The sequence below is a fragment of the Chrysochloris asiatica genome, unplaced genomic scaffold (assembly GCF_000296735.1).
Source record: "Chrysochloris asiatica unplaced genomic scaffold, ChrAsi1.0 scaffold00014, whole genome shotgun sequence".
NCBI classification, from domain to species: domain Eukaryota; kingdom Metazoa; phylum Chordata; class Mammalia; order Afrosoricida; family Chrysochloridae; genus Chrysochloris; species Chrysochloris asiatica.
The window spans coordinates 10,046,336-10,066,954 of record NW_006408532.1 but is presented as its reverse complement, the minus strand read 5'-3'; the positions used below and the strand labels follow the sequence as shown (position 1 = coordinate 10,066,954).

Below are 20,619 nucleotides of genomic sequence, written 5' to 3'. Positions count from 1 at the left end.
TGGTGGGGGCCACCGCACCTCTGCTTTTGCCCTCTTCCTCTCTCCACAGGTCAAACAGACGGCCACTGGCCCAAACAATGCCTTTAATATCCCATGCTGACACTTCTCAAGTCCCTGCCTCTTGTGGGGGACAGTACTAGACAAGGGGTGTGTGGGGGGTGGAGGGGTGTCACATGTCACAGAGGCCTGGGTGGAGCGGGGCTAATGAAAATTTAGTTGGACTCTTTGAAAAACCTGTGAGACTCTCAGTCTCTTAATGAAATCTGTGCAACAAAAGCTCCACCAGAGTCACAATGGTTTGATTCTTCTTTTGAAATTTCACAGAACTTACAGATGAGCTCTCCTCAGCTGGGGAGGGGAGGGGAAGAGCCAGAATACCAGGACACTGTATAGCAGAGCTTTGCAACACTGAAAGACGACAATGTGTGGAAAACCTGCTCCAGGGCAGCAGGGAGCTCTGAAGGATCAACAGCAAATACCAGTGGCTCTCAATGTCACCCATGCCCACCCAAAGTCAAAACAAACTGAAAATGCCATCGAGTCTTTTTACTGTTTATCCACATCCTGTCCTCCCTACTCCCCACTGGTGGGGCAGGAGAACCACTCTGAGGAAGCAGCTCTTGTCAGACTCTACAGGGGTCAGCAAGCAAAAAGTGATGGCTGGTTAGAGCCTCCTTCTGAAGGCAGCCTGATCAGTCATTAGATTTCAGGATGGAGACCAGGAGACTGGTTGAGTGTTCGGACATGGGCTGGGTTAAGTAGTAAGCTTGATTCCATTTTGGAAAGTTTTAAAACCAAGCAAATGAAACAGAGTGTATGCTCAGGTTTTTCTTAATCTACTACAGACTTTAAGAAAACCACCCCACATTTCAGACCCTGCCAATGCAAAGTCTTCTGCAATATGGCTGTGCCTCCAGGTACGGCCCAGGCCCCATCTGGGTCCTGTAACTATGCATATCTCACTCCAAGGCCAAGGGATTTTACTTTCCTTCTGTGAAAAGTGAGGCACTTTGCTCCTAGCTAGGAGCCTTTTTGGGTAGAAGTGATTAGTAAGGAATGAATGTAGACCACTTCTACTCACACTCAACCAACTAACCAATCTGCCCAGTGCCCACTTGGTTCCAAGGCGTAGATTTGGAGGCAAGAGCACAAAAGGGGCGTGAGTCTGGGCCTGAGAACCACAGGGCCAGACAGTCAACACCCTCCCCCACCAAGGCTATCTCTAGCAGGCACTTGCACTAGAAGCCCCCAAACCCCTTCTTCCCCATGCCTTATGTGCATGCTAATAAGGGGAGGCAGGCACCACAAACCCGCATGGGGCCGGAAGGAGTTAATTTAAGTTCATCTTCCTTCAAAATGAGGTCACCAGCTTGGCACACGGTGGCTGTCTATATAGACCCATTCAGCAGCCTGCTCTATTCTTCCACCTGATAGGGGGCAGAAATGACCCACCAGTGCCCCCCACCCCACGTGAAATCGTAAAGCCATTAATCAAACCTGCTAAAAGGCCTGGCTGACAAGAGCAGGGCTGGTCACACTATCTGTCAATATTGCCCTGTTTATCATGGAAATCCGGCAGGGGCCTACAGAGGAGGCTGCAGTGTCTATGGCAGGGCTGGAGCCTGGAGCCTGGAGCCTGGAGCTATGGGAGGGGTGTGTGTGTATGTCTGTGTGCCCACACACCCACAACAGGGTAGGTTCCCTTCTCCTTTTTCAGTTTCACCCTTTCCCAAGAGGTAGCTTACCTGGGAAGGGCATAGGAAGACACTTACCTCCCCAATGAATCTTCTCCTGAGCTTCGGAGCCTACTATTAGCATGCCACCAGGGCCATCAGTCCTTACCTCACTCTGCCGCTCCTTTCCCCTAAGCAATCACTCAGGAAGATGCTATAGAGGGCAGACTAAGGGGCTGCTTGAGCATGAAGAGGGAACTGTCACAGTAAAGACCACAAGGCCTGGCCAGTGTCTACAGCAGGCACACACTCTCCAATAAAAACCTCACCCACAGAAAGGTTTTCATAAGACAAGGGATTTCCTAGACCTGATATTCATCAAGCTACTAGCAGCAACTGGATGTACAGTCATAGCAGTCAAGCTGATGATCTGGGTAGCACATCTGACTTATCAGAGCATTCTGAGAAGCTCACCATATTCATTTTATCAGCACATATATCCTGCCAGACAATTAAAACAAACCCATTTTGTTTTTACCATCCTTAAGAGTCCTGGTGTGGTGCTGTGGGTTAATGCGCCAGACTGCAAAGCTGTATGAACTGCAAGGTCAGTGGTTCAAGATCACCAGCTGCTCCGAGGAAATTCTATACAGGGTAGCTATGGGTCGACATCGACTTGACAGCACTTAACAACAAGAGGTTACTAAATCTCAAAAGACTACATGGATACAGGAGATCAACATTTTGTAAGAGCACAAACTACAGTGTAGACAAGCTGAGCCAATGACACGTTCTGGGTGGTGAGTGAGGGTCAGGAGGAAGTCCCCCTTGCCCAGCAACTAGGACAGACCCGGGAGCATCAGGTTTCTCTGTGTTGATAAAGATGATACCAAATCATGTTCAGTATAATACTAAGTATCCTTCAAATAGTTAAAGATGTTTAATGATCAAATAAATGTGAGACACTCAGGGGAGAAGACTGTATTTTATACCTTCCATATGTTGTCAAATACACAATGTAGGCACAGACCAAACAAAAGCCAATGCCAATGATGGTTCCTGCGGGCAGCACGGCTTCACGGGGTGGCCTGCTTATACCTCACAGAAAAGCTGAGCCCCATAAGCCCAGCTCTCAGCAGCTTTTCTTGGTCCCAGTGCTAGCCAGATGAATTGTTAATGACAGTCTAGAAACTTGCCTGCTTCTCTCCCTCTTTTTTATTTCTTGTGAAAGGACTGGAAGGAGTTGCTAATCATTAACAAGGTCTTTTGCCTAATGTTCTCTAAAATGCCTAAAAACAACTAAGAAATCTGTTTTTATTTTCCTTCCCAGAGTGTCTGTTTCATGGAAATGTGTTGAAGAGCTAACAACCCTTTTCACATGTGTGTCAATAAAGACCAAACACCCAAATCCAGAGAGGGAAAGAAAGGCATTGCTTGACAGAAGGCAATCTTCACTTGAGGACATTTCTGAACTATTCCTTGTTCCTATCAGTTTGTAGAGGTGGGTTAATTACTCTTCTATCAGGAAGTGCTCAGAGGCCTCTCACCAAACTTAGGGAAAGTTTTTAACCACCTAAGCTGGTTCAATAGGCAGTGTATTTCCCTTAGTCTGTTTATATTAAAAAAATGAAAAATTCCCTTTGCCCTATGAAAAGTTGGATCAGGATCTCAGAGACCCAGGCAAAATACAGTTCTTACAGAAGGCAGCGTTGCCACAGACGTGACAATCTGAGTCAGTTCAGCACAGACTTCACTAGTTCTGGAGGTATATGTAATCTACTTCCCTCAGGTTAGACAGGGAAGGGAACGCAAAACCCACCACCTGCCACTTACCTTTGCCTATGACAAGGCCGCACTTATCTGCTGGCACCGTGTATGTTATCTCCTGCATGCCACCAGGGGTTCCAACGCTCCAGTCGCCACGGCCACGACCTCTTCCTCTGGGTACTGCTAGGCCGCCAAAGCCGTCTCTTTCCTGGGAAGGAAGGAAGGCTCTTGTGATGACTTTTGTCATGACTACTAGTACCACTTTTCATCTTCCTCAAGGAGGTTAAGTGTTAAGATGCAATCAATGGCACATATTAGAAGACCCGATACCTCTCAACATTTCAAATTCTGAAGTGCTCTCTGAAGCCAGAATGAACACAAATCCCAGGTATACTGGAAGAAGGCATGTGTGGAAACAATGTGTGTGGTTACATAACAGCATACAAATATATCTATATTTGTGTCAGATATACACTCCAGTGTCTCAAGTCGGTCCAGCTACCTTTTCTATTGAGAGCTTTAATTACTGGCCTAATCTACAGGCATCAAGAGTTAGTTTTCCCTATGAGGCTGAGGCTGCTCCTCTTTCCTGTGGCTCTTGCATACTGGGACTATCAGAAGCCACATACTAGATGCTAAAGAACCGCAGGCATTTGAAAGTGGCATATTCCACTAGAAAAACAATTCAGACACTGCTGTCTAAGTCAGAATACTTTGCAAGCCAAACAGCCAAAACTATGAAAGGAATTAAAAAAAAAAAAAAAAAAACTTTATTGTGAACTGAATGAAGGTTTATACAGCAATCATCAGTTTTACGTTCAACAACTCACATACTCTGCGTCATTACATGGTGGCAATCCCCTCCACGTACCAACAGTTAACAGCATTTACCTCTATTCACCTAAACTACTGCATTCCTCCCTGTGTCTCCCATTACTTTTATCTTTCCTCTGTTTACTGTAACCTCCTTCTTGTTGGATATTGCCTGCTCCATCACCCATACTAACATGTGCCTACCCCCTAGCCCATGAATAATTTGGACAAAAGGATTTCTGAGGAAAAACTGTTTGTCCTACTCTCAAAAAAAGTAGACAAGTGTTCAAGAGTGACCACTCAAATCTAGTTCAGAAAGGAGGGAGTAAGGGAACAAGCCAGGGAGCTCTGGTAGCGTAGTGGTTATGAATTGGGCTACAATCCACAAGGTCAGCAGTTCGAAAATACCAGCTGTTCCATGGGAGAAAGATGAGGCTTTCTGCTCCCATAAAGATTTACAGCCTCGGAAACCCTGTACAGGGTCGCTGAGTCAGAACTGATTCCACAGCACATAACAACAACAAGGGAACAGGCCACATCCTCTTGCTCATGTTCTGGGGCTTGAAGGCTTCGCTGAATCATACACACACTGAAAGGCCACAGGGAGTAGCATGAATCTAACACCTAATGGAGACAGGTTCCTTTCATTCAAAGGTACAAGTCTCAGATGTTGAGGACAAATCATGTAAGTACTGAGTTGAACAGAAGTCCAACACAGTGAATAAATGTTTGGCGGAATGTTTATCCATAATCTACACCAACAGAGAAGAAAAATTAGAGAGGTTTTTCTCCTGCACTCTGCTTTTATAAGATAACCGACAAGTAAACAAAGTAATTTTAGGGATATATGTTGAAATACATACACAGATACACACAGAGCCAACTTTCTGGGTATGTCACACAGATTCTCCAGGACAAGATTGTCTCCCAAATATTTCATATCCTCTTGTTCTAGGTTCTTAAAACCATACTATTAGAAAGAAGTTAGAAGTCACGTTCTTAATCTTATTAGGAATTGCTACATTTCCTAAGCTTGTCTAATCATATACATTTCCTGAGACTTAAGTTACAACCTAAGCACTAGTTATTCAGATCCAGTAGTTCTGGGGTGGGAGTCTAAAAACCTGTAATTTTAGCAAGTACTGCCAGATGATTCTTAGGGGATCATGTAGTGAGCACTGCCCTGGTACAAAAAAAAGTTGGCGTTAAGGTCCAAAAGTTCACTCAAGGTCACATGGCTAATGGCAAAGCTAGGATGACAATCTTGACTCCCCATTTCCATTCTACTCATATTTCTTCTTTCAACACCAGTCATTCTCAACATTTCCTTGGCTCTACTTACCTGAGGGACCCTCAAGTTAACAAAGTTCACTAGAGCAACTCTTAATGGAGGTAGGTATACTTGATTTTTGAAACTTGGTAATCTGTATGGTATTTCACCAAATAGTTTAGAAAGTCAGAAATGTACTGTCAGGAACACATAGATTCTAGGAGTAATAAAGGCATGATGGTAATAATAAACCAGCAGAAGAGATGAAGGCATAAAAGAGGCACATGTGGAAAAGCCATGGGTTATAAACCTTTGTTTACAAGCAGTGGAGGGAAACAACTGACAAGAGTGCTGATGTCGATGTCCAATAATGCTGACTTGAGACAGTAGCTGCTCTGTGGTGCAGTCCCTTGAGAGCTCTTGCGTGGTGTTACCTTCCCTATCTGTAGGCTAGACGGTTGCACTACAGAGAGCAGCACCCACCTGGGCCGTCAGAATGAGCTCGCTGATGACATGTGCTGCATGCTGACACCGATCTGGAGGTCCCATGACCTGTGCAGCTCTCTCTGGACTAATTCCATCATCTACGGAACAAGGTGAGAGAAGGCGTTTAGTTTAGGAAAGGTCAACCTGATTTGCAATCAATACTCTAAATCAGTATCAGAAGGAGGAAAAACTTCAGATTCAGGGACTATTTTAAAGTGGTTTTGTTGATAGGGAAATGTGTGTGATTATATCTTTTTTTTTTTTCTTAAATGTTTTGATTACATCTTTTTAAATGTTTCACATCAGTACTCATTTCATATACAATTATAGCCACTTAAAAAAAAGAACTCACACTAAAGAAATAAAATAAAAACTCAAAGAAAAATCAACAACAACAAAAAACCAAGGAAAATAGAGTTGATCTATGCCAACAATTTCCAAAAATTAGCCCACTAATATTTTCTCGAGTTCAGAGAAATGATGAAGATAAAGACAATGTAGAAATTTTGGTTTTAAAGATAACACAACTTAAAGAACTGTCATTTGTTCTAAGATGTCCTTTTACTTTTTGTGGTTTAAAATTATCCTTAATTCTAATATATAATAATGTATTTCATAAATATATTGTTTATGAAAATGAAAATACATGGTGCATTTAAAAAAAAGTTCTTCCATGGCAAAAACAAGGAGCTCTGCTAGTGTAGTGGGTTATGCGTTGGGCTGCTAACCACAAGGTCAGCAGTTCAAATCTACCAGCGGTTTCTGTTGAGAAAGATGAGGCTTTCTGCTCCTGTAAAGATGTACAGCCTCAGAAACCCTGTACAGGGTCGCTATGAGTTGGAACCCAACTCCACGGCACGTAACCACCCCCCCACCCCAAGGTTTATAGCCTCAGAAAGCCCATATAGGGTCGCTATGAGTCGTTAACTGACTCCAATCCATGGCACACAAACACCACCCCGTGGTGAAAATAAAAGCTGGAAATAGTATGTTATTGCATTAGGCAAATCTGCTGCCCAAGACCTTTTAAAGTGTTGAAGAGCAAAGATGTCAGCTTGAGGACTAAGCTGTGCCTGACCCAAGCCATGGTATTTTCAATAACCTCACATGCATGCGAAAGCTGGACAGTGAATAAGGAAGACCGTAGAAGAATTGATGCTTTTGAGTTATGGTGTTGGAGGAGAATACTGAAAGTACCATGGGCTGCCAAAAGAACACACAGATCTGTGTTGGAAGAAGTGCAGCCAGAGTGTTCTCTGCAGGCCAGGATGGCCAAACTTCGTCTCTCATACTTTGGACATATTATTGGGAAGGGTCAGTCGCTGGAGAAGGATATCATGTTTGGTAAGGTGGAGGATCAGAGAAAAAGAAGAAGACCCTCAGCAAGATGGACTGGCAAAGTGACAGCATCAATGGGTCAAGCATGGCAACAATCATGAGGTTTGCCCAGGATTGGGCAGTGTTTTGTTCTGTTGTGCATAGGGTCGCTATGAGTTGGTATCAACTAGATGGCACCTAACAACAACAACAACAAGTGGAGGAAAAAAAGCCCAGAATCCCTTGGACTGGAGCATTTTGGCACAAAAAAGGTGGACAAGCTGTAGGGTGGAAACTAGGTAAAAAGATGTTCTGAGACGACAGAGGCAGGCAGAGACACAGAGAGAAAAAATGTAAATGGGTGAATACCCAAATGCATGTTTGGTCAGGTATTTTGGAGACCTGGTGTGGCACTATATGGATAAGCACTGGACCACAAGGTCGGTTTGAACCACAAGGTCGGCGATTCAAACTCACCAGTCGCTCCTTGAAAACCCTATACAGGGTGGCTATGAGTTGGAACTGATTTGACGGCACTTAACAACAACAACAACAACAACAACGTAACACTAAGGATTTATGAAAATCACTTAAACCAACCTGGTTTAAACTGAATCCTTACACCAGCATCATTCTGTATTTTTTTGATCATTTCTCCATTTCTTCCTATTACAATGCCAACAGCAAACCTAGGCACAGATACCTAAGCACAGAGAAACAAAACCTCAATAGAGCTTTTACAGAGTAGGTTTTTATTCTATTTCACCTCATCAATATAACAGACTGCTAAATTTGGTTCAATTACAACACAGGTTACCAGGAAATGCTGGATTTTGATCTGCAACTGGGAAGCAGGTTCATCTTGAAAGTAAAACCTTAAAGCCCTACCCTGGCTGCCCTCACCGTGGGTCAGCTCTGTGCTGGGGACCACATGAAACATGAGCACCATCCCACTCCATTCTTGCACCCACCCTGGGCAGTCAACAAACACTATATGGTCCTGAAGATAGTACCCAAGTTAAACAGCATGTTCAAGGTTAAAGAGCTAACAGAAGTGTGACCTACACCTTTAAATTGGATCTTATTTCCTTATTAATGTGTCATTAAAGCATACCTCTATACTGCCTCCTCCCATTCGGGAGCTGAAATCACTGCGTACACCCCGGAAATCAGCTTGGTCTTTTTCTCGGATGATTTCTAGTACCATTTCTCTAGCTTGCTGCAAAAACACAAGCAAAAAGGCATTACGAAAACAAATAAAAACTCTGCAAAAAGACACACCACCAGGTGAAATTTCAAGATTTTTCCCAATTTGAGCTTAAAGATTCAGCTGTGGGAGACTCATTTGCTGTAACTGTAACTCATTTGCAGGGGTGGGCTTGTGGCGAGGGATATATGTGTGTGTGTGTGTGTGCGTATATATATATATATATATACCAAATTTTAAATGTTATTGTCTAATTGTTTACAAAGATAAGGGTCTACCCACTTTTAAGCCACAGCGGGGTCAATACACTGTGCTTGTCAGAATAGGATTTTATCAGCACATCATTCTGGCAGGTTTCATCTACAATTCCTTCCAAAGAGTTCTAGGGTTTAGCAGCACTATAGTTCTATGAGTCGGTTCCGACTCCACGGCACATAACAACAACAACAACATAGTTCACAAGCTAGACTGTACAAGCAAAATGAGAGATGACTATACGCTATCTGATTTCAAGTTCACTTGTGTATATTAAAAGAGACTGGATACTTTATGGGAGGAAGACCCTTGGGTATGATCTTGGTTTGCAGGAAGGAACAAAGGGCTACATCACTGACCAGTGCCCAAGGAAAGAAACTTTTTATTGTGAATTGGGTGAAGGTTTATAGCTTTCCATTCAACAATTCATACACACTTTGTTTCATCTCACTGATTACAATCCTCACAATGTAACATCACTTATCCCACTATCCTTCCTATGTTTCCATTCCTCCTCCTTTTCTAATCCTTTGGACATTTGTCCTTGGGTATATGCTGCCCTGCTGATCGCAAACAGTTATTCTAAGGTGTTTCACTGTCCCACTAATAGACTTGTCTATTATTTAGCAGAACATTAAGCTATCAGGTGAGTTCATTTCCAGGTGTGAAAGGTGACTCAGGGCCATAGTCTCGGGGGTCCCACCAATCTTTACATCTGACCAGGTAGCTTGGTCTTTGTTATGATTGAGTTTTGTTCCACAGTTTCCTCCTACTCTGCCCAGGACTTTCCAATGTGATTCCTTTCAGAGCAGTTGGTTGTGGTAGCTAGCTACCATCTAGTTCTTCTGGTCACAAGGTCATGAAGACTGATGTCCATGTAGTGTATGAGTCCACTGGACTAACTGTAGAAACTATTTTTATAACTGTTCTTCAATTCTGTTTTTAAACTATCATTTTACATATATACCTTGATTTAAAACAAAAAACAAAACAAGTATAAAAACTACTAATTCTAACAACTTGAGGTTTTCTAATGATAGGGTTAAGGACTAGGAAATCTTTTGTCAGTGATGGCAATCTTCACTGACAAAAACCCAATGGGGCCAGCAATCGATGACAGACTGGCTCACCAAGGTGAGCATCCAGAACTGCTCTGGAAAAGCGGAGCCAGAAGAAAATAAAAGTGCATTCATACCCTGTTGGGAATAGACACACTCCTATATCCAGAACCCATTCACATTCCTGCAAATAAGAACTAGAGGGGTGGGACCCCTCCACTTCAGGTAATTTAAAACGACCTTTGGGGTTGTCTTCTCTGGCAGGGCATTCAGAACATAAGACACTACAAGGGCACACATGTCATGTGCTTTCTGTGGCTCTGGCACCCCTGCTCTCTAGTCACTGGACAACAGTTTGAGAACGAACATACAAGAAGCCGAAAACAGCTGGCATCTGAGCTGTCCACAGGTCACCAAATCTAAAACTGCACATGATCAGTGCCATCCAAACAAGCTGCTGTGATGAGGGAGATGTTCTGTGCGTACAAAGTCCGATACAGTAGCCACTACTGAGCACTTGAAATATGGCCAGTGTAAACCAGGAACAGCATTTTTATTTGAATTCTAATTGATTTAAACAGTCACACGTGACTAGTGGTTCCTGTATCAGGCTCTATATTCATTTCATCACCAAATATGGCTTGAGAAAACACCTATCTAAAATAAATGAACATCTAGCTTTATAATGAGTGAAATGAAAACTCGAGGCTACAACCAAGTGATACCCACACTCCTAGATCTGCAGGAATCCAAATTCCCTTTCCTACCTGTACTTTAAATGGGTCTCCAGTGATGCGAAGTGGCTTGTCTGCTCCTGTAGGCAATGGGCCATCCTGGATCATGACCATTTTCACACCTGTCCGCTCCTGTGCGGGGATACACACCAACTCAATCTTTCCTGTCACAATCCCTCACCTACAACTTCAAAACCCTAAAAGCTCTGCAACCAAAAGTTTGTTTGTATCTAATTTGGCAGCAAAAGGAAACTGAGCACATGTTAAGTACATTTCAAACTTGTCTTTCAGTGAGTGTGACTAATTTTGCGTTGAGCTGGTAATCCATGGAAATACAAATTAGATTACAGGATGCAGCCCAGGAGTTTGTTAAATTCTGCAATATTTGCCCTTAGTTTCTCAGACCCTTTTAGCAACTAAAGTCTATGGAGCACCTAGGCAGTCCTGGGCTCTGTGTGAAGGGCCTCACTCCCATTATTTCAGCCTAATTACCACAGGAGACAGGTATTTCCTCTTGTTTACAGCTGAGGACCCCAAGTCTTCAAAGAGTCTGTTTCATTATTTCAGATCACACCACTAATGAGACGGAGTGCTGAATTAGGGCACATGACTCTGGACACGTGCTTTTATCTGAGATGCTCTCATTTGACAGCAAACACTTGACATCACAGCAAGCCTAGCCAAGCTTCACTGTATGACTGCAGTTGAGGGGGCACAGGTATACCCTCCAGTGCACACTTGTCCTTTACTTGGCTCATAACTGGCATGATCCCTGACTACAGGAAACGTTAGAAAACATCTGTGGAGTGGAGGAAGGCAGACTCTCACAGCTGATGTGGGACCCATTTGGCAGAGGTTTTGAGTAGCCTCTCTACACCATGATGTGCACAGCCAGCCTGGGAAAGATCAGAGTTGGGACAAATCCTTCCTGACCAAGAGGAGGAAGACCTTTTTATGGACAATTGCTCTGCTCTGTTACAAGGCTCACATACCTGCAACTGCTTTATTGTCTCCCCTCCTTTGCCGATGACCAGACCCACTTTGGATGCTGGGATGAGAATCTCCTGGATTGTGCTGTTACCATCTATGTCATTATGAAAGCCAGGTCCATTCCGACAGCGGTCCACAATCTGCCCCAGGAGCCGTTTGGCTTGTCTTTGGGAGGGAAAAGAACCACAAAAAAAAACCAGCATTAAAGGAATGCTCTAGGAACTCCAGAAAGGGAAACAGTACCAAGGAAAAAACCCGAAGGAGTCAAGGTAGCCCTCCATCCAGCTCCAGCTCCTGCCCTTGTGACCTGGGAGGTCTTTTTGCCATTCGCCACACTACGAGGCTGGAATTTAAAAGCAAAGCACACCACAATACCAATGTTCCAACATGGTCTTGGGGAGCAGGTTACCATCAGACAGAGCCCACTCTCAACAGCTTGCCCTTGCCCCTGCTTAGGTTTTGTATTCATTCCACAAATATGTGTCATCTTCGATTAGAATGTTAGCTCCTATGGGCAGAGCCCACCTTTTTTACCTTTGTGTATCTTTCTGTTCCAATCCAGCACAATCCTTCTCACAAGGTATATACTCAATACATGTTTGTTAGATAAGGGAGGAGAGAGAGCAATGAGAGAGATGGGAAGGAATAAAGCAAGGGTTAGTAGTTATTATCTGAACTCTGAAATTATTATTTCTTCTCCAAAACCAACCAAACTGCTCTATGACTTTACAGCTAAAGCTATGAATCACCAGAGTTTGGTTTATGCAGTGGGAAAAGGTGGAGGAAGTGCTCTGAGACAGTTATATACTCCTATCTGTCTGCTTTGTGCCTTTGTCAGCAAATTCAGAATCCCATATTTTATAGGGAGTGTGATTTCAAAATGGCTTCTGTGTTAATTTAGTGGGGGTAGGAAGGGCGGTGGCGCTGGGATGGGGGCTGCAATGTGGAAACAACACAATCCAGCCTCTACCATTATCATTTGTTGCGCCATATTCCTTTTCTGCACCAGAATCTTCCCTGGCTGTTATTTGCAGTGTTTATTCTTCAAATGACCACACACAACCTGTTTTTTGTTTTCCCTTTAATAGGGAAGAATTCACCCACTAAGCAGACTGACTATACTGCTCCTTGAGGAAAGTTGAACTGTTTCCTCCTAAAGTTATCATCTCCTTGCCTCAGCCCCTTGGGTAGAACATGAAGCAGGATGGTTATAAGAATAGGAAGAGTGAGAAAGGCAGGAATAGATGTTGCCTTTTATAGTCTTGAGCCTCTGTATAGAGAATCAGCCTTGCGTATCTTCTCAGTTACAGCAGCTTTTTAATATTTTGCTTGTGTACTAGATTAACCTGTGTTGGAAGAAAAATGCCTTGACTCCAGCAAAACCATCCAGCTTGCCCTATAATGCACACCTGCCAGGGATATTTATTCTGGTTCACTGCTTGCAATGTTACAGCAGAACAAGAGAATTTAAACTCATCTAGAGTCCCTGAGAAATGGAAACAATAAAACAGCCCTACCTATTGAGCCAGACATAATCTTAGCACCCCTGGCCCTAAATGCAACACTACTCAGTAGATTGGAAAAGAAAAGCAAGCAGATTCTTAGTATATCCCTTTTCTCCAAGAAGTTCTTGAATTTGAGGGTTTGCATCTTGTACAAGACTCTGAATGTGTGTGTAGCAGGGTAAGAAAGCACTGTCAGTCTTAGGTCCCTTGCAAGGTCCTCAAAAGTTATGGCACCCTTCTGGCCAATCCTTATATGGCCCTCTGGAGAGGAGCAACAGCCTTGTAAAGTCAAGTCAATTTGGTTCACAAATTATCAGATGGGTAACTGAGTCAGCCCCAGGCAGAAGACCTGGTACACCAGGATACTAAATGGTTTACAAAGTAACAGACTTACTAATTAAGACCTGCTCAGGTAAAGGAGGTGTTAACAAGAAAGAATTAAGTTGATTAGAACATCAGATGGGCTGAACATATACTCTTGAGAACCTCTTTATGAAGACAATGCAGTGACTGACTACCCATTAAGAAGACAAGCACAAACTTACTTGTCCTTACTTACTATAGTGAACACTTCCACATGTTTTCAAATCCAAGATGTGAAACTCATGTGAAATTGCTCACTACAGATTAGTAAGCACAAGTAAGCCCATGCTTGTTTTGCCTACTGGATAGTCCACCCTTGAGTAGATGTTACAACAGTTGTGAGCAATTCTGAAGTACTTGGGGTAAGGGTTGATATCTTGTATGTTTGAGGGAACAGAAAACTCCCATGGTGTGGCAGCCTCCCCGATCTCCTTCTATATATAAGCACCTGCTTTTGTGGTCAGGACTGCAGCATAGATCAACAGTATTTAATAACAGCTCTGCCCTTCCCTTTCTCCCCACTTGGGGAAGGAGGAAGAAGAGTGAAAGGAAAAAGTAAATAAAATAAACTTACTCAATACTTTCTGGGGTTCCGGTAAGTACACAGGGCCTCTCTGGAATCCCAGAACTCTCTATAAGAAGAATCAAGAAGATGAGGGGTGTTGGGTTGCATCAGGCAACTGTGTGTCTTTGCCTCTGTGTACAGACTGTCTTTCTGTGGCTGGTTTCTAAACCGGTCCTACAGAAGCCCAGTCTCTCCCAGAAAAAGACAGCTTGCTTCCATTTGTGGAGAGACTCAAAGTAGAAACATGTCCAACAGGGGAAGCTGGGTAAAACCCAGCAGAGGTGTGTGAGCTGGTCCGAATCACCAGGCTCAGCATTATTTCTGCCCCACGGATTTGCTATTAATTGCTTGACTCACTATACCATGCTAATCTTTGGTTTCACCATTTGTAGACTGGTTTGATGCTAATTTGTTTGCAAATGGCTCTGAGGAAAACTAATAAAGAATTTAATGATAGGCACATTAGGATTTTTACCAGTTATTGCATAAATATCCCAAGAGATCAGTGACATCTAAGTAGTATTGGTTCTGAACCATTTTATAAGAGAAGCATCTCATGTTCTAACATCACACATTATGCTTTACTTTGTTTTTTAAAAAAAACACAAAAAACATCACTCTTACAATTTTTCCTCAAGAAAAAAAAAAACTGAAAGGGAAATAGCTAAGAGCAATAACTGCCTTCAAGACAATAATTAATAAGTATCTTTTAAAATGAAAAACGTTTCTTTAGTCAAAAAACATCCTTTCCCACTATGGAAAAAGGTGAAATCTCAAATATGATGACACAACTTTAAATAAAATTAAAACTCTTCTTCTTCGGTCCATAATTGTCCACAGAGAATGGCCAAAACAGACCCAGCTAAGAAGGTCCTAAAAGTGTCTAGTTTGTGCTAATTTAGCTAGAACCCTCCCAACTTTCCCCTTTCCACAAAGGGAAGGAAGGATCGAATCCAGGGGAGTCACTGTGTAGACCCCCAGTGGTCACTCCAAAGCCACAGGATTCCTTCAGACCCTACAATGTCTGTGTAGCATTCTGGTGCAGAAAACAGAGATCCTCGAATAGCAAGGGCTTTGGAAAGGCGTGCACCTGGCTACAGAACTGTGGGACGGTCTACCTATGAAGCCAGATGGTAGGCCTTGTCTCTGGGCCTGTGTCTGCTCTAGTTTTTCTGGTTCTCACCTGGGAGTCCAGTCCCGGAAGTACAAGGAAAACAGCAATTGAACATACTTACCCAAGTCCCTATACTTCTAAAGCAACAAGCAAAGGTTTTCAGTCTGGAAAATGCTGTAAAAACCCAGATTTCCATCAAATTAAGATGTATGAAAAAAGAAGTCCTTACCTGAAGCAATCTGAATTTTGCAACCAGATTCTGCTTGAATCCGTGAAATCTGCTCACCTCCCCTGCCGATAACTGAAACAAATAGAACAAGGTGAGAAAATGAATCCCCTTAATTCTATATTTAACCACTCATGAATGAATCAATGAATTCAACAAACATTTATACTTGCATAACCAATCAAATTGGCCCCAGTAAGCCCGCCTTACCTCTTAGGCACTAAAACAACAGAACATTTAAATGAAACACAGCAGCTATAAGGTACTAGGCTAAAATGTGGAGAGGAATTGGGGTCGGGGTGGGGGGTAAAATGGCCCAGAGCTTGCTCTGGTCTCTCCCTCAGCTTACAAACAGTTTTGCAGTGCTTCATGGCTCTTGGGAGTACAGGCTGAAAAGCAATCTACCACAGGTGGCACAAGGAGACAAACTTAAAACAAATAAAAGGAGGCCAAAATTAAGGAAAAATATATAATATGGATACTCACTAAATCCAACCATTTTATCAGGCACTTTGAATTCTTCTGTTATTACTGCCCTGAAAACAAAGAACATATTGGAGGAAAAAAATTAATTTTCTGCCATTTTAGGTTCCCTTACATCCCATTTGACAATATTTGCAAATAAAGACTTAAATCGTACCAACTTGGCTAACAAATTTCAAACCATCTAGAAAAGAGTACCATTTAATGAGTGCACTCATTGGTTAAGGCCTTGGAAAGATTTAACCTTTCTGTTTCTTCTAGTTTCTTATGAAATCAACTCTAATAACTATCCTTTTTTCATGTACCTAAGGAGCTCTGGCAGCGTAGTGGTTACAAATCAGGCTGCTAACCTCAAGGTCAGCAGTTCGAAACTACCGCTGTTCTGCGGGATAAAGATGAGGCTTTCTGCTCCTGTAAAGATTTGCTTCAGAAACCCTGCACAGGGTCACTATGAGTTGGAACTGACTCCATGTTACTTAACAACAACAACAACAACAACAATCTGTTGTGGCGCTGTAGGATCAGCACTGTAGTGCGAACCACAAGGTCGGCAGTTCAAACCCACCAGCTGCTCCTCGGAAACCCTATTCAGGGTTGCTATGAGTTGGAATTGACTTGACAGCACTTAACAACAATCTTAATTTTGTAAACCTGGTGTGGCACTATAGGATAAGCACTGGATTGCAAACCACAAACTTGGGTGTTCAAACCCACGAGCCTCTATTCAGGGTAGATGAGTCAGAACTGACTTAACGGCACTTAACAACAACAGGCCCTTTCAAATAAATGGGTCCTCAATCTCAGGACACTTAAAAAGATCCTTTGGGGTTTATGAAGATGTTTAGACTTCTACCACAGTGCCTTCTCTAAATGAAGAGATTAAGCTTTTCTACAATATGCCTTGTTTCCCAATCTTTTTATTGCTTTCTGGCTTCCCTCTAATTTATTTATCTTTTAAAGGTGAGACACCCAAATGGAACCAGTAGCCAATGGAGACCTAATCAGTGTTGACCAGGACAGAATAATTACCTCACTTACTCGGCAAGGTACTTCTGTTAAATGCTGTCTCATCCATTATGTGCCTTTTTTTAAACAATCACTATACAGGTTCTTTCAAACAAACCTTCAGATTTCCCATACAGTGTATTGTGGACAATATCCAATTTGTCCAACACCCCAGAAAGCAATTAAATCTAAACATTTACCTTAGGAGGAAGCTAAATGCAAGTAGTTAAAAAAAAAAAGAAAGAAAAAAAAAAAGGCAGGCATTTTTAAACATCTCTCACACAGCTGGATTTTTACCCATCATGGAAAGGATTGAATAAAGTACATGTTTTTTAAGGAAAGTGCAGCACTTAGAAGAAATGCAATCGCATAAATAGCACTTGCCACTGTATCATTTTGATGGGAGCAAACAGAGAATCTTCTTGTGGAGTTTACATCCTCCAGTTTATATATGTGGAGGGATTCTCTTTCTCCCTGAAATATGCAGGTTAACCGTGAAATCAGGTAATCCCAGCTATCCTAGTCAGTAACACATCTGTGGACACTGACCCCAAATCTTGGCTTGCCTGATACTTGTATATACTAGACACTGGGTTCCCTGTTGAAGTGTGTCCCTTTACTGTTGTGAAGAATAACATGTTCTTGTACGTGTGTGCTCCAGGGTAGCCATTAGGCTGCTGGTCACATGTGTAGCACAAACTACCTACTTTCAGAAAACATTCCTGAGGAGTTTACTAGAAGGTGTTTATCACTAAAGCAATACAAAAGGACACATAATTCAGGCAGCTACCAGCCCTTGGGAACATTTTAGCAGACTCCCTTTGAGGAAAAAACAACCAAGAAGAATTGCTTTGGGTTTCATGGAAGACAAGGCCCTATTGTAAATGCCAAGGCTGAAACCTGTCCAATGCTCAGAGTACAAATGTTCTGAAAAGTAAAATCCCAATGAAAGCAAAATCCTACTAGAGGGTAGAGAGCATTTTTTGATAATGACAACGATTTCAAGTTTGAATTATTTTAATTCATGAACACAAAACAGCCCCCTCCCCTCGCCCCCAAAAGACCAACAGAAGAAAACAACAACAAAAAAAACCTCAAGATAACTCTTTTGGTCAATTAATGCCTGGTGATTTCTTGACACCCTCTCCCCCCAAATTTGTGTAGAACTCAAGAGGACATTAATTATATAATTAGTAGCTAGGGATATGTTACAGTAACAGATACACAGCACAAGAGTTTATCCATTATAGAACAGAAAGAAGCTCTGGTATAAAGAGCTTCCTGTGTATTTTATTTTTTTGAAGGACAACACTGATCATAAATTTCCTATGTTACAGACTTTCTAAAGCTAAGAGATCTTTGTTGTTAAGAGCTGTCTAGCTGTTTCTGACACAAAGCAGCCCTGTATGCCCCGAGGCTGTAAATCTTCATGGGAGCAGAAAGTCTCTGATTCCTAAATCCACAATGTTTATTATCAGAAGGCTGGAAGTGGAAAATGAGGCAGGGAAGAATCATTTGGGAACTTTCCCAATGTTCTCTGATATGCCCCAACCACTACAGCAAGTGGGGGAAGCCTGGACTGCTGGCTTCCCAAGCCCATGCACTCCTTATGGAAAAAACACCTCAGACATTTCCTCAGGACTTCTTCACTTTTTTTTAAATGAACACAGTTAAGGATTCATACAATACTAGGAAACCCATAAAACCAAAAGGGATAATTTCATATTCTCTCCTTCGAAATAAAATGCGTATCAGCAGAAAGAGTGACTCCAACATTACTAAAATCTTTTAAGTTTGCATATAATAATCGCTGCTTTTTAATACCTATATTAGTTTATCCTTTGAGTTCATGCTGCATTGAAAAGGGTTAGCAAAAAACTTGAGTCTTAAAGAAATATAGCCCATGGTTTTTCACACTCTCAACCTCTGACTTTCTAACACTCTAGTACAGATGGCGGATCAATAAACAATTAGAAATGATCAATAAATAATAAAACATAACCCACTGCTTACCTTTGATGTACCAAGGCCCCTAACTGGTTACCTACTGTGGCAAAGAGAAGGAGAAAAGAAAAATCAAAGCATTAGCACGGATAAACTAACTTCATCCTTATACGAGTTCTTACCGTTTCAGGGGGGAAAAAAGACAGAAAGAAAGCAAACAGTAATTTAGGCTCAGTGGCTGAAATGAATGCGTTATATGATATGAAACAGGAGGGGACATCTTGATCAACACAGTCTCTAACCCAGTGTCCAGCTGAACGGAGGATAAGAAATTGATCTGTGTGTTCACATGCTGAGAGGCCTGGGAGAAAATCCTGCTTGCCTAAATCCCTCTAACTTCCCACCTCCCTCCTACTCTCCCCCCATCCAAACTCAATGTGAAGATAGAGAGGGTTCCTTCTTTTTCTTTTTAAAAACAAATGAGAAGATTTAACCTCCTCAGAAGCATTGTTAAGGATTGCTCCATGGCAGCTGTAGTCACTAAGAACATGCACATATGTTCCCACTGGCCACTGGGGAGGGAACATCCCTCCCACCTCCTCGCCCCCACCAAGAGCATAAGTATCTCAAGGAGAGTATCTGGCCTCCTCCCTCCTAGGGCCTCTCCACTGACCCCACCCACCAAGGCAGACTGTATGCAGTGATCACTAAGCATGAGCAACTGCCTTTCAAGTCCATTTCACAGGGGACAACAGTGCCAAACAGCCTCTTATTATTAAAACTGACTGTAATCACATTTCCTCAAAACCACTTTAGCTATGCCTTTTGTTTCAGTTTCTCCTCTTTAAGCTATTGATGAGTGTCTCCTTCACCAGCCATCAGCAAAAATGTGTTTCTCTTCTGGAAAATGCAGTTCAGGAAATACAGTCAGCAACAATTAAAAGTATAAAACCAAACACATTACAAAGCAAATAAATGAACCTTAAAATATGCTAAAAAGAGCACTCACAAATATATCTTTGGGGAAAGTTGTTATAGGAATGGATTTGAGGTAAACAGGAAAGAACCAATTACATCAACTTCAAGACAGAGTGAAGTAACTGGATGGCTTGTATAGACGTACCTTGTTTTACTGAATTTTCAGATACTGTATCCCACCCCTCCCTTTAAAAAACCAAAAAATAAATTGTAGGTTTGTGGTTACTTGTATCAAGAAAACCTACTGGCACCATCTCCCCAACAGCACATGCTTCTTCATGTCTCTGTGTCACATTAATGTTATGAGAATTACCAAGTTTCAAACTTTTTCATAATGTTATCACACACTTAATAGACTATTATTATAGTATAAACATAATTTTTATGCACTGGGGAAAAAATTTTGTGTGACTTGCTTTACTGTGGTGATCTGTAAGCGAACCCACAGTATCTCCCAGGTATGCCTGTATAGGATTCCAACAGCTATTTTTCCTGTTCAAACTTAACCTTGTTACTCTCTGACTTGGGCAGTAGCTGTCATGAAAGGACAAAGAAAAGAAATCTGATCATGACATTTTAAAAGGAAAAGAAAAAGCATAGAGAAATAATGCCAGCAAAAAGTAAACGAAGCTACTCAGTCAATACTGTATTTCTTCTGGATCAATAGCAAGATAATGGTCTGCAGCCAAAATATTGACTTGATATACTATTAATCTGCTTATCTCAGGGATAAGAGAATTGTTTTTTATTGACTCTTAACATTTTCTTTTTGCATATCCAGTTTGAATATAACCAATGCTCTTGCTTGGGGTAGATAGTGTGCATGATTTTCTTTTCACATGAAAGCTGGGCAATTACCAGCTTAG

The 20,619-nt window shown here is 42.1% G+C and overlaps 1 protein-coding gene across 1 annotated transcript in view; it reads right to left on the bottom strand.

Annotated features, from left to right (window-relative positions):
• The window catches only part of FUBP3 (far upstream element (FUSE) binding protein 3), a 60,215-nt gene that overhangs the window by 8,591 nt on the left and 31,005 nt on the right, over nt 1–20,619 (bottom strand). The window contains exons 3-12 of the mRNA XM_006834876.1: nt 18,845–18,878; nt 15,830–15,879; nt 15,347–15,418; nt 14,013–14,070; nt 11,573–11,735; nt 10,614–10,712; nt 8,441–8,545; nt 7,927–8,029; nt 6,007–6,107; nt 3,507–3,648 (exon numbers count right to left, since the gene is read on the bottom strand). Coding sequence (XP_006834939.1) covers nt 3,507–3,648; nt 6,007–6,107; nt 7,927–8,029; nt 8,441–8,545; nt 10,614–10,712; nt 11,573–11,735; nt 14,013–14,070; nt 15,347–15,418; nt 15,830–15,879; nt 18,845–18,878 — 927 coding nt within the window. The remainder of the gene's footprint in view (nt 1–3,506; nt 3,649–6,006; nt 6,108–7,926; nt 8,030–8,440; nt 8,546–10,613; nt 10,713–11,572; nt 11,736–14,012; nt 14,071–15,346; nt 15,419–15,829; nt 15,880–18,844; nt 18,879–20,619) is intronic.